The 11,845-nt window shown below is 46.7% G+C and overlaps 5 protein-coding genes across 5 annotated transcripts; 4 read left to right on the forward strand and 1 right to left on the reverse strand.

Annotated features, from left to right (window-relative positions):
- Positions 1-240: 240 nt before the first annotated feature.
- Positions 241-774, forward strand: LOZ57_001746 (uncharacterized protein; the record flags this gene model as incomplete). Its single annotated transcript, XM_049250829.1, has 1 exon — positions 241-774. One exon carries the CDS (start codon positions 241-243, stop codon positions 772-774), a length of 534 nt encoding a protein of 177 aa, XP_049110413.1.
- A 967-nt stretch (positions 775-1,741) lies between these two features.
- GPI13 (mannose-ethanolamine phosphotransferase gpi13) lies at positions 1,742-5,061 on the forward strand (the record flags this gene model as incomplete). Its single annotated transcript, XM_049250830.1, has 2 exons — positions 1,742-2,034; positions 2,112-5,061. The coding sequence occupies 2 exons, from the start codon at positions 1,742-1,744 to the stop codon at positions 5,059-5,061; spliced, it is 3,243 nt and encodes a 1,080-aa protein (XP_049110414.1).
- Positions 5,062-5,481: 420 nt separating this feature from the next.
- On the forward strand, positions 5,482-6,156 carry CWC21 (RNA-splicing factor; the record flags this gene model as incomplete). The annotated part of the gene is made up of 1 exon (XM_049250831.1): positions 5,482-6,156. One exon carries the CDS (start codon positions 5,482-5,484, stop codon positions 6,154-6,156), a length of 675 nt encoding a protein of 224 aa, XP_049110415.1.
- A 250-nt stretch (positions 6,157-6,406) lies between these two features.
- ECM16 (putative ATP-dependent RNA helicase DHR1) lies at positions 6,407-10,019 on the reverse strand (the record flags this gene model as incomplete). The annotated part of the gene is made up of 2 exons (XM_049250832.1): positions 6,407-9,751; positions 9,813-10,019. 2 exons carry the CDS (start codon positions 10,017-10,019, stop codon positions 6,407-6,409), a joined length of 3,552 nt encoding a protein of 1,183 aa, XP_049110416.1.
- A 391-nt stretch (positions 10,020-10,410) lies between these two features.
- LOZ57_001750 (uncharacterized protein) lies at positions 10,411-10,939 on the forward strand (the record flags this gene model as incomplete). Its single annotated transcript, XM_049250833.1, has 2 exons — positions 10,411-10,587; positions 10,643-10,939. The coding sequence occupies 2 exons, from the start codon at positions 10,411-10,413 to the stop codon at positions 10,937-10,939; spliced, it is 474 nt and encodes a 157-aa protein (XP_049110417.1).
- Between the last annotated feature and the right edge of the window lie 906 nt (positions 10,940-11,845).

Here is an 11,845-nt window from a genome sequence, read left to right on the forward strand (position 1 = left end):
CCATTCTTTCTCTCCCTCACGCTCCTTGACTCTCGACCCGCCTCCGATCAAACGCGCGTTAATTAACCAAGCCCTACGCAACCGCCCTGACATTGCCCTGCCAAACTACGCCGTCAAGCCTTGACTCCCTGCCGATTGCGTTCAGTCTCAGTCTGCGATTAGCAATACGTATACGCGCTAAGCTTGGAGCTACACCACTCATACCATATTTTTGATATCTTCACATTTACCATTTCGACAATGGTTTCTTTGCACCGGCTAGTTCGCCGTGGTGATGGGAAGGAATTAAACTCTACCACCATTAATCTTCTGATATCTCTGCTGGTCTTAATTTTGTTTGGAATCACCTTGGTCTCTGTACTTTTGCTTCTCCGCAAGAAACGCCGTGCCGCCAAAGCCGTCGATATCGAACAGGCCAATCAACCCTCGCACCACCGCCGACTCACCATCACCGCTACTCCATATAGTGGCAGATCGGAGTCCGTCTATGTCATCGACGAAAAGCGAAATCTTGTCGAGAACTCATCCAGCCCTCCGTCAAGCCCTGTTCCTGAAATCCGCATTACATTCCCTGAGGAGGAGGATACTAATGGCAGACGCAGGCCAGGAAGTGTTGTTGTCGTCCGCATTGGCGAGAAGGGTGGAATCGGCCTAGAACCATGCCCAGAACAGCTGCCCCCATACCCAACAGACAGCTCAGATAGGTTCCAGTCCCTCGATCTCAATCGTATGGGTGGACTAAAAGAGAAAGATGATACCAAACGATACTCATAGGGAATTCATCTTCTCACAAAACCGAACCCGAGCGATACCTCCGCCAGTACTATTATTCCTTCTCCCGGTTTAATCTTGAAGCCACTAATTCCATGCCAAATTTCATTTGCGCTACATGCTATTCATGGCGTATCGCCCACTTTTGGCCCATAATCAAAATTTGACCTTAACTGTGTTCGAATTCCGACTGGCTTCGGTTAAACCGCAACAGACCGCCACGTTTTCATGCGTCCTGCTATGTTCCTAGGGCCTAGAAGCAGCAAAAATGGCGCGATTTTTCTTTTCTTATGTCCCTATTGTACTCCACTGTGAAAATATTTTGTTGATATTAATGGATTTCTTTCTAATGACTTGCGGCCGCCTGGATTTGCCCAGATCAGGGCGGCATCCCTTCGCTTACTTCACACAACAATCCAGTTCGATTCCGCGAAGCTTTTCAAATACTGTCAGATTTCACTCTCACTTGCACAATTGGAACACTTTGGACATCTCTGGTCTCAGTGGCTGTATCGTGTTTTCACCGAGTGCTCATTCAGGACATACATAGCTCAATCCGTAATCTTTCTGCAATATCATGTGTTTTTTATTCTCTCGAATTCAGTGCTCTGTACTCCGTACCTCGTAGATTACTTTCAATTGTGCAGTCGGAGGATTCTACCCCTAGATGCCTTGTTGTTATGAACCCGGTGGATCAGCCCAGTCGCAGAAGGTCCTAGCTGTCAAGGTTCTCTTTCGCTAAAACTAACAGTTTGGATAACAAGCATTTGAAAACATGACAACCAAAGTCCGAACCGGCAGTCTCTCTTGATTGAGCCGCTTCACTAGCTGGTCTCCAATGGATGGGTTTAGTTATTTCTCTCCTTTTCGCTAGCAAACCCTTCAGTGCCGAACAAAAATCCTCACCCCAGCGTTCTCCCGCAGTTCGAAGCTAGCACCCTACACGAGAGGGAAGAAAGGGGAAGAGAGAATGAAGCCGCCTAACATTAGAGGCCCCGATAGCCGTGATGCAGTTGGCTCTGGCGCTGAGTATAGGAAAATACAAACACAATGGGCAAACGCCCAGCTACTGGCTGAGGAAGAGGCGCGCAATGCGGCGCGGATACGGACCCAGCACCTTTCTCGCCGCGCAAAACAGGGTGCTGCCAGCGAAGAGGAGCTGATGAAAGAGGTTAAGCAAAGAGATATTCAGAAAAATAAAGTGAAGGAGAAGGAGTTTAAAGTTGCTCACGGAGGCGTGTTAGCATTACTCGGCTGGCTGGTGTGAGTGGCCTCTTCCCCCTTTCCTATTCGTTTCGGCAGGAATGTCGCCAGTTAACAAGGAGGTTTCTTGCGTTCAGGTTTATCCATTTGGTTGGAATTTTCTTTTTTACTAAAGGCTTTTTGCTCACGCGGCTCGTGCTAGATACTAAGTCTGAATGTTCGGTGCTTCCCTTTGCGACATCGGATCACCCAAGTATACGCTCCAGTGAGAAGGGATGCTGGCACCCGAAATCGTTTGATAAGGCCGTCATTGTTATTATCGATGCGTTGCGGTACGATTTCGCCGTTCCCTTCCATCCTACTATCGAGGGACAAAGTCCCCGGTTGTTCCATCATAATATTCCCGTCCTTCACGAGACAGCTCTCCAGCAACCCAACAATGCTTTCCTGCTTCCTTTTATTGCAGACCCTCCAACAACGACACTGCAGCGTCTCAAAGGGCTAACGACTGGGACCTTGCCTACATTCATAGATGCTGGGTCGAATTTTGCCGGGACAGCCATAGAGGAGGATAATATCATTGCTCAGCTACGAAGTGCGGGTAAAAGAGTGGTTCATTTGGGTGACGATACTTGGAATGCATTATTCCCGGGCTATTTCGAAGAGGATCTTTCCCATGGGTACGACTCATTTAACGTGTGGGACTTGTTTACTGTTGATAATGGTGTTACGGAACATATCTTCCCCCTTTTGCACGCTGAAAATGCGACGAAATGGGATATAGTTATAGGGCATTACTTGGGAGTTGACCATGCGGGACATCGATATGGACCCGACCATACTGCAATGGCTGCGAAGCTGAAGGAGATGGATGGCGTATTACGGCGTCTCATCGAAACCATTGATGAAAGCACGTTACTTGTTGTTATGGGTGACCATGGCATGGATTCTAAAGGAGATCATGGCGGCGAGTCCGACGACGAGGTAGAAGCTACCTTGTGGATGTACTCAAAGAAGAAAATTTTCGGACGCACAAGCAGCGACGCCTTCTATCCCCCCAAGAGCGCCAAAGAGCGACCTGTCCCCCAAATTGATCTTGTACCCACCCTGTCTTTGCTTCTAGGCCTACCGATCCCATTCAACAACCTTGGGTCTCCTATTGAAGAGGCCTTTGCTGGGGCTAATGGAAAGGATCTCCGAAACTTGATATCTGTCAATAGGCTTGCCTCTGCTCAAATTGAAAGGTATCAGCGTGAATATGCGCGAGCACGGGGGCTAGATCAGAGTCAAACTTCCGGGCCCTTGTCCTTGTGGCATCAGGCTGAGCAAAAATGGGTATCTGAGCGAGCCAAGAATCCTAGTTACACGGTTCTTCGAAGCATTTATAATTCATATAGAGAGTATCAGAGAGATACGCTAAATGTTTGCCGTGGATTGTGGGCTCGATTCGATGTGCCTAGTATGATGCTGGGTATTGGAATCTCAGCTGCTGGCATTGGGCTACTAGTGTTTTATGCTCGAGCGATCCGAGGCGATCGAACGGATATTACCTTTCCAACACTGAAGAAGACGAGCATTGCGGCTGCGGTTGGAGCAGTAGCAGGTATTGTGTCAGCAACGACGTTACTTCTACCAATACCGGCCGTAGAAGGTGGTGTCCTTGGGGCCGCTGTTGGTATCATTCTTGGTGCTTCGTCAACCATACTCTGGATTCCTGAACGGATCATATCCCCACTCCCAACCTCGCTATGGGGCTGGTTAGCAGTTGTTTTTACTGTTGCTCAATCCGTTGGATTTGCATCAAACTCTTATACCATATGGGAAGACCGGATTCTTTTATTTTTTCTTACTACGTTTGGTATCCTTGCCGCTATATCTTCGCTACGACAAACCGCTAAAGAGGATAGAATACTTGGTTTATACCATTCGATCATATTCATTGTCTTAGGCAGACTGGCATCACTGTCACGACTTTGTCGGGAAGAACAAATGCCTTACTGCAGATCGACCTACTATGCATCGAATACATCGTCTACCTCGGCGCCATGGCAGCTTCTGATCCCATTTGCAGTATCGCTAATTCTCCCTACCGTTATTCGGTCATATTACCAAGGAACAAAATCATATGAGGGATCAGCCATATTCTGGATCGGCTTTGCGTTCCGCATGGGCCTGCTTCTCGCAGCGACTTACCGGTTTTTGGATACTGCTGACGATGGCAATTGGCTGGTTTTGAATTCCAGCACACTTAAGTCAACTAAAAGAATTTTGGCCCAAATTATTCTGGCGATAGCCTTCGCCGCTGGTACTACAACTTTTACCTGGGCCAAACCTTGCGTTAGCATTGCAATGACTCCGGGACAATCTGCGGCTAAAAGATCTGTGACAATTCTAGGCTACGCCAATATTTATGGAACCCGGTATTTTATCCTCGTCGTTAACTTTGCACTCGCGGTCATTCTCCTCCAAAAACCTATGGGTGGGGGGACAATTGCTATTCAGATATGGCAAATCCTGTCTCTTCTCGAAATTCTCGACACAAATCACCTCACCACGAGCAATTCTGCTATCGGACCCATTATACTCGCCGTTCTCGGCTCCTTTCACTTCTTCACAACTGGTCACCAAGCCACGCTCAGCAGTATCCAATGGGAAACTGCCTTCATCGCCCTTGATAATGTCCGTTACCCATGGTCACCCCTCCTTGTCATCTTCAATACCTTCGGAGCTCAGATTCTCTCTGCCGTAGCTGCCCCCTTGACTGCACTATGGAAAAGGCCTATCGAGTCTCGTGGCCCGCAGGTATTGAACGGAGTCGCGAAAACTCCCGAGAACTCCACTAAACGTTTGATGGCGGATATTGCACAAGCAAGTACGACGCACATACTTTACTATGCAACCATCAATTTAGCCACAACAATGTGGGCTGGCTGGCTAAGACGTCATCTAATGCTGTATCGAATATTCTGTCCAAGATTTTTGATGGGAGCAGCGGTGCTGGCTACAGTAGATATCATTATGCTCTGCTTTGCAATTGGAGGAGTGAGGTGGAGCACGATCAGTGTTGGAGATGTATTCGGATGGTAATATATACGCAGCTGGTAAGCTGCATAGATCATTGAGCTATTTTCGACCGATTTTGGATGATGAAAATAATCCAACTTATGGATAAACGTCTCATGATTTTATTTTGGTAAAAGGAAGGTGGTTTTATTTTATCCAGCTAGAGTCCAACTGAGGTTGCGGATTGAGCTAGGACTAATTTTAAAAGTGTACAAATACAGCTACGCGGTTCATTTTTTATATTTTCCAACTCGATGTTACCTATGTGGAAGTTAGAAAGTCATTTGATTTTGCCAAGTATCAGACCTGAGCCAGTGGCTGACTAATAACAAAACGCCCGAGCTGTGATTAGTCATACAACTGGTCTTGTTTGATAACCTACTCTGTACTCCGTACTATGATCTCGACCACAATTCAAACACAGCCAAATCAAATTCCGAAATCATGTCATCCAATGTCGGCCTTTCTACGCCCCGTGGTAGCGGAACTTCGGGCTATGTACAGCGCAATCTTTCGCTTCTTAAACCTCGCGACAGGAACTATGGCACACCAAATCAATTGGGTGCAGATACAGAAGATACACGAACCTTTAAGCAACGGCAGCCTGATAAGCAGATTCTTGAACATGACCGGCGGAGACAGATTGAAGTTAAGGTGATGGAGGAAAGAGATAGACTTGAGGATGAGAATGAAGAGTTGGAAGAGCGAGGAGAGGAGGAGGAGGATGATGATGATGCTAAAGGCAAAAAATACAAACTATCAGAAGAGGAGATTGAGACTAAGCTCGATGAGCTACGAGTAAAGTTAACGAAGGAGTTAGAGGATGAACTTGCGGGGCGAGATTATCGTGGTGAAAAGAGAAAACAAGGAGATTTTAGTGGCGACGGGAGGGGAAAGAGACACTTCAAAACCTATCAAGTTCATGAGTTGGCGGAAGCGAAGATCGAAGAAAGTGAACGGTTTCGCAAAGCGCTTGGCATTAGGGCTGATGGAGAGGAGTTCCCGAAAAAAGGTGGTAGACGGCGAGACTGGGATCGACCAGAGAGAGCGGATGACAGAGCCACGCGGGACAGGTATCGAGATGACAGGGACGATAACCATAGCAGAAGCAGGAACTAGGATTCGTCTTAGATACCCAGCATTGGTGGGCGTTGGTGGCATTCTGGAGCTCACTTAGCGGTTGACAATTACAGTCGGGCCCTTTTCAACTGATATCCATTTTTACAAAATATGCATTGTTAGCCTGGGTTTTGAGACTATCTAAAGGTATGGAGTATGGAGTACTTTTTCCACGAAAAATGCACTTATTTCAACATGAGATATTGTATACTCTGTATAGCATGCAAAGAGCGATAACAGTTTAATCGACTTACACAAACCGCTCAATAACCCACCCTTCTTTTCTATCCTTCTTTTGGACCACTTTCTTTGCGGGAAGTGGCCATCCGTGGCTCCCCGGCTCCCCAACCAGTGAAGGGATAACCCAGCATTCTCTCCTTTCAGGAATACCACCTAAAGTCTCAGTTTTCCCAATGGGTTTCCCATATTGAATCAACGGAGTACCTTGCGCAAGGGCCGAGAGTTGCAAACCACTAATTGGTGTTAGGGGGAACATGCGCACTTTAGGCGAGTCCCCGACATGTGTCGTAGTCGATTGTTGGAGATGAGAGTAGACTAAATACTGAGGAAGTTCTGCGGGCGATAGCCTGGCTAAGCACGACGATGGATGAAGGTAAACCGCCTTCTCATCTAGGTCTATCGCACGCCCCTCGCGAGATGCAAAGAGAGTGAAGTAGGGGACGTCAATGGCTCTTTTTGGCTTCCGTTCCATCGCAGGTGGAACTGGGGCGGCGTCTGCACGAATGGCTATCTGGTCAATAAACCCAGCTGCTGTTATCTGTTTCAGCGCTCGCAGCTGTTTGTCTGAAGGCTCTGGTAGGCAGGGCTCAAAAGAGCCAAGGAGACTTGGGGTGTTCAAACGAACGAGTCCAGTCAATTGTTGCCGGAGCTGCGAAGCTTCTTTGATTGCGTTCTGGCGAACAAACATTTGAGAACAAAAGGCTTCCCCATTCGTCGCATAAGCATAGGCACATACGGCAGCAAGGAATTTCAAAGCATCCGCTTTCTCGTCATATTTACCAAAAATACGATGAGCTTTGTGATACGCTCTTTTCCTTTGCTCTCTAGCGGTATCTTCAAGCCGATCAGTATTTGTATAAATTCGATGTTCCGTATCCCTTGGCAGCGGCGAAAGATCAAGTTGACTTTCTTGAATAAATAGATCTGAAACAGCCAAAGCTGAAACCATTGCAATAACATATGGCATACAGCCATGCTGGTACCCTATATGAAGCATTTTCCCGAATCTTGGGCTCAGCGGATACAGTGTCAAGTGTCGGCCTATCTCTGTCACCTGGTCATCAGTTCCCAGTGCACCCAGGTATTTTAGCAAGCTCTCGGCTTTCGTAAGTGCAGTGCGGTTGGGCGGTGTAGGAAATGGGAAACTGATAATGTGGTGCAATCCCATGCTTTTCATTTGTAGAACGACGCCTTCAATCGGGGTTCGAAGAATTTCCGGCTCAGTATATTCTGCAAATGCGTCCTCAAATACCGCTGAAGAATATAGCCTATAGCAGTGGCCTGGCCCGGTTCTTCCTGCTCGTCCGGCACGCTGGCTTGCACTGGCTTTACTGATCCATCCTATTTGAAAACTTTGCACGCCAGTGGAGATATCGTACTGTTTCTCCTTAGAACGACCGCAATCAAACACGTATCTGACTCCAGGAATAGTTAAACTCGTCTCCGCAACATTTGTCGCTAGGACTATTAATCGGGAGCCTTCTGGTACTGGCTCAAATATTTTAAGCTGTTCCTTTGTGGGTAATTGGGAGTATAATGGCAAAATATGGGCTTGGGTCCCCGAGTCCATTGGTCCTTCTTCTTGATCGAATTCATCCCACTCATCTTCACCGTCGTCGTCTAGACCCCGAAATTCAATATCGCTCTCGGCGTCTTCCTCTTCTCCTTGCAGTTTTAAGTTTTCCTCACCAAATGCAATGTCGTCAGCTTCGAGAGGTGCTTCTGCAGGGCATATGCGAACTTTTCCTTGGGAACTATTTGGAGTATGGGTCGATTTTAATGCTTGATTTAGACGTTTTGCTAACAGTTTTATTTCGCCCTGGCCAGTCAAAAAGACAAGGAATCCGCCTGCAGGTAATTTTCGGTGGCCTTTACAAATCTTTCGGTATGCTTCTTCAATATAATCCCGATGGGTGCGGCGCGCAAAGTGAACAGTAACAGGATATTGGCGCCCTTCCGCTTGTACCAGAGGTGGTGGGCCATGCTTGAATAAATTGGAGTTTTGAATAAAATCAGATATGCGTAATGTCGCTGACATTATGACCAACCTGAGCGGCTTGATTGAAGGTGTATCCGCACTCATAGATTTCCGTAAATCCACAATTCGACTTACCATGCCAATGAGCAGATCAGTATTGACACTGCGTTCATGTGCTTCATCAATGATAATGACCGAGTACTTTGAAAGTGAGAAATCTTGAGCTATTTCTCGTATTAAAACACCATCAGTCATAAATTTTATGGCTGTTTTGGCAGACACAGTGCTATCGAACCGAATCTGATAGGAGACCCGATCAGAAAATTCACCCAGTTCCACTCCCACGCGATTTGCCATGCTTACAGCCGCGACACGCCTTGGCTGCGTGATACCAATCATACCTGGAGTGTTGCTATCGGGATTTCCATAGCCTGCCTCAAACAGAAACTGCGGAAGCTGAGTGGTTTTTCCACTTCCGGTAGCTCCCCATATCACAACGGATGAATTGTTGTGTATGGCTTCCATAATTTTCTGCTCTTCACCAACAACCGGTAATTTTAGACGAGCCTCTTGTATGTCATCGGGACGGCTAACTTGAACGGAAAACGCTTTTCTGGCGATATATGGGTTTGTTGTTAGAAGCTCAGGGGGCAGGGGTTCGGCCTCATCTGGAGTCGCATGTTGGGTTATCTTAAATGCTCGAAGAACCTTTTCCGGAACCGGCCCAGCGACATGTTGCGTAGGGACAAAGCCGACAGCCTCGTTTATTTGTTGAACAGCCCAAGCTTTGAATGTAGATTTTCTAGGGCCGATTTTGCTTGTGTCGTCAAGTTCTGATGTAGAAGTTTCGGTATCATTGCCCTCGCTACCCGAGGCTGCGCCGTCTTGAAATGATTCAGCATGACCACTACTTCCCCCTGGACTAGAACTTTTCTCCTTGCTATCAACCGGTAGTAATGCTGAATCTTCTGACCCAAATCCTTCCCATTCAGGCTCCTCAACTAGATTAGGTGCCTGTTTGAGCCTTGTTTTGTTCTTCTTCCTTTTTTTGAGTATAGGAAAACCATCTGCGCCAATCTCCAAGGGCCGCTTCAAGCCGCTTCCGAGCTGTACATTCTCAGGTGGGACCCCGGTGCAGATTGCAGTATTCTTTACCGAAGTATCCTCGCGCTCAGAATCAGTCTCTTCGGTAGAGACAAAGTCTCCAAGCGCCTTAAATGAGCTTTCCGCGTCATCTGGAGGATGAATGCCACGTTTCTGCACCTTTTTCTTATTTTTGCGTAGATCTCGCGAACTCTGGAGCAGAGTAGTATCTATCTTTGATTTAGCAAGTTTCCTGATAAGTAATTGATTTTCGTCTTTCTTGAGTTTGTTTTCCTTTGGGAAGAATGTGGATATCAGCTGCGGGCCATAGCAATCAGACAAGTGCAGCACGTACAATATACTTGTCCAAACGCTTTTGTTTCTTGCCAGAAATTTTCGGTTGTTGAGCTGCTAATTCTTCTCTCAGTATTCTTTTCTTCTCTTCCCTCTCCGATTTCGAAATTGGTTGGATTTCGGTGACATTTGAGTCTCGCGCTTGGGTCGGCTTTTTCTCCCTGACTAACACTTTATGTTTTCGTTGCCGCGGCACAAACTTCGGCATTTTCAAAGACTCTCAAAATTCATGAATACATATTTTTGATCGATCTTTCCATTGCCATTGAATTATTCCATCAGTAACTAAGTTAGTTGGTTGACTACAGAATACGGAGTACTCCGTAACTTCCTAAATTGATAAATTATTTTGCCAAAGGGCGGTGAGAGTCGAAGACACTAACTAACTAAGGTAGTTAACTACTACCGTAGAGTACCTCCCTAACTACCTTGAACACCTAATCAGTGCACTAACTATATGTTACCCCATACGTACTGGTCATTTGAAGCCTACTACAAGTTATTAAAATATATATCAGTGTACTCTCTGTGGTCAAGACACTCCAGCAAGCTGTGGTGCCAATACAATTATTAGCGCATAATAACACCACAAAACTTTGATGGACGTCGTTACCGTTGCTCCTCCTGCGACGGCTGGAGCACAATCCCACCCGTTTCCCGCGCAAACCAAACAGGCCAGGGGGGAAGTCGGAGGTATCCAGACTGATGTGATAGCCGTATCATTCTCAGATAAGATTCTCGTGACGGTAGCACAAAACGGGAGGTTAGCCCATTGGGTATGCGCGGGTTACGCTCTCACTTTACTTAAATTTCCGCTGCTGACCATGGAAGCTCCATGTGCCTCTTGAGAATACAAATCCAGGAACCAGCGGATACCACTCAGTTCCAGAAGAAGGGGACGACGCCTTGCTTCCCCCACCCGAGCTAACAGCCACGACAGTACTAGGTGGCCGTGCACCAGAATGGGAGAATCTAGGGCACCTGTATGCATGCCAGATTGCCAGCGCTATCGTGACGAAAAATCCCAACGAGAAAAGACTTTTAGTTGTTGGACTTGGGTTGGAAACGCCAGATTTCAACCGTGATACATTTTTTGGTATTGTTGATCTCGTCTTCCGGTGTCTCTGATGGGGTTTCGGAATTAAAAATCAAATTCCCTGTGCATCAGGGCTCTCCAAGCTTACAATGTGAATACCAGACTATTTCATTTCTGGAATCGGGCATACGCCGCTGAACTGAGTCTGACCGTTGACGCTGCCCATATATCTTACTGTCATGCGGTTTGAGTGTATCGAGGTGAGCCGTACTGGCAAACAAATTGAATTCCTAACCCAAAGTCCTCAGACATCAAATTGGGGGAAGGTTCCTATACTCCTCTATTCTTATCCCCTTTCTCTTTGTCTACTTTTTATACGGAGTAGTTTGAAGAATTGAAGCAACATGATCTTTTAGAGCTCAACCCTATCGTTACAGTCACGTGGAGCTACAGAACAAGTCTCCTGATTGGTTAAATCTCACACCGGCCCTTTATATCTTCTATTGGTCATTGAAAATTATTTTTGTTCTAGAAAAGGAATAGAGTACTCAGTACTCCGTACGATGTTGTACTCCGTGGATGCCACACAACAAGGCTTGAATAGCGCTTAGTAGCTTCCAATCTTGGCGTTATTGTAGCTAAGCCCCACTATCGCGGATCCAGCGGCTATTAGTGCGGTGAAGTGGGGAAGACCGTAGGGCTAGCCAATCAGGGCTTAACTACTCCGCTCCGCCCTCTCAATAAGCAGTGGCACGGAGCTCAGTCGACTCAGCCTGCGTCCTGCGGTCGTGAATGCAAATATGGATTGTAAGTATCGCTTGAAGAGGTATAAAGAGCTTTTATCCATGAACTACAGATCTATAACCACTATGCTTGACTAGAGAATGACGATCGCCTTGATCCTAGGTAGACAAGGGAAGTAGAATATCTGCAGAATACTTCAGATGGTTTATGGTGTTCGAACTTGTAAAAATCTCAGGTTAAGATCTTAGCTTTGA

The sequence above is a fragment of the Ophidiomyces ophidiicola genome, assembly GCF_022830035.1.
Source record: "Ophidiomyces ophidiicola strain CBS 122913 chromosome Unknown scaffold_4, whole genome shotgun sequence".
Classification (NCBI taxonomy): domain Eukaryota; kingdom Fungi; phylum Ascomycota; class Eurotiomycetes; order Onygenales; family Onygenaceae; genus Ophidiomyces; species Ophidiomyces ophidiicola.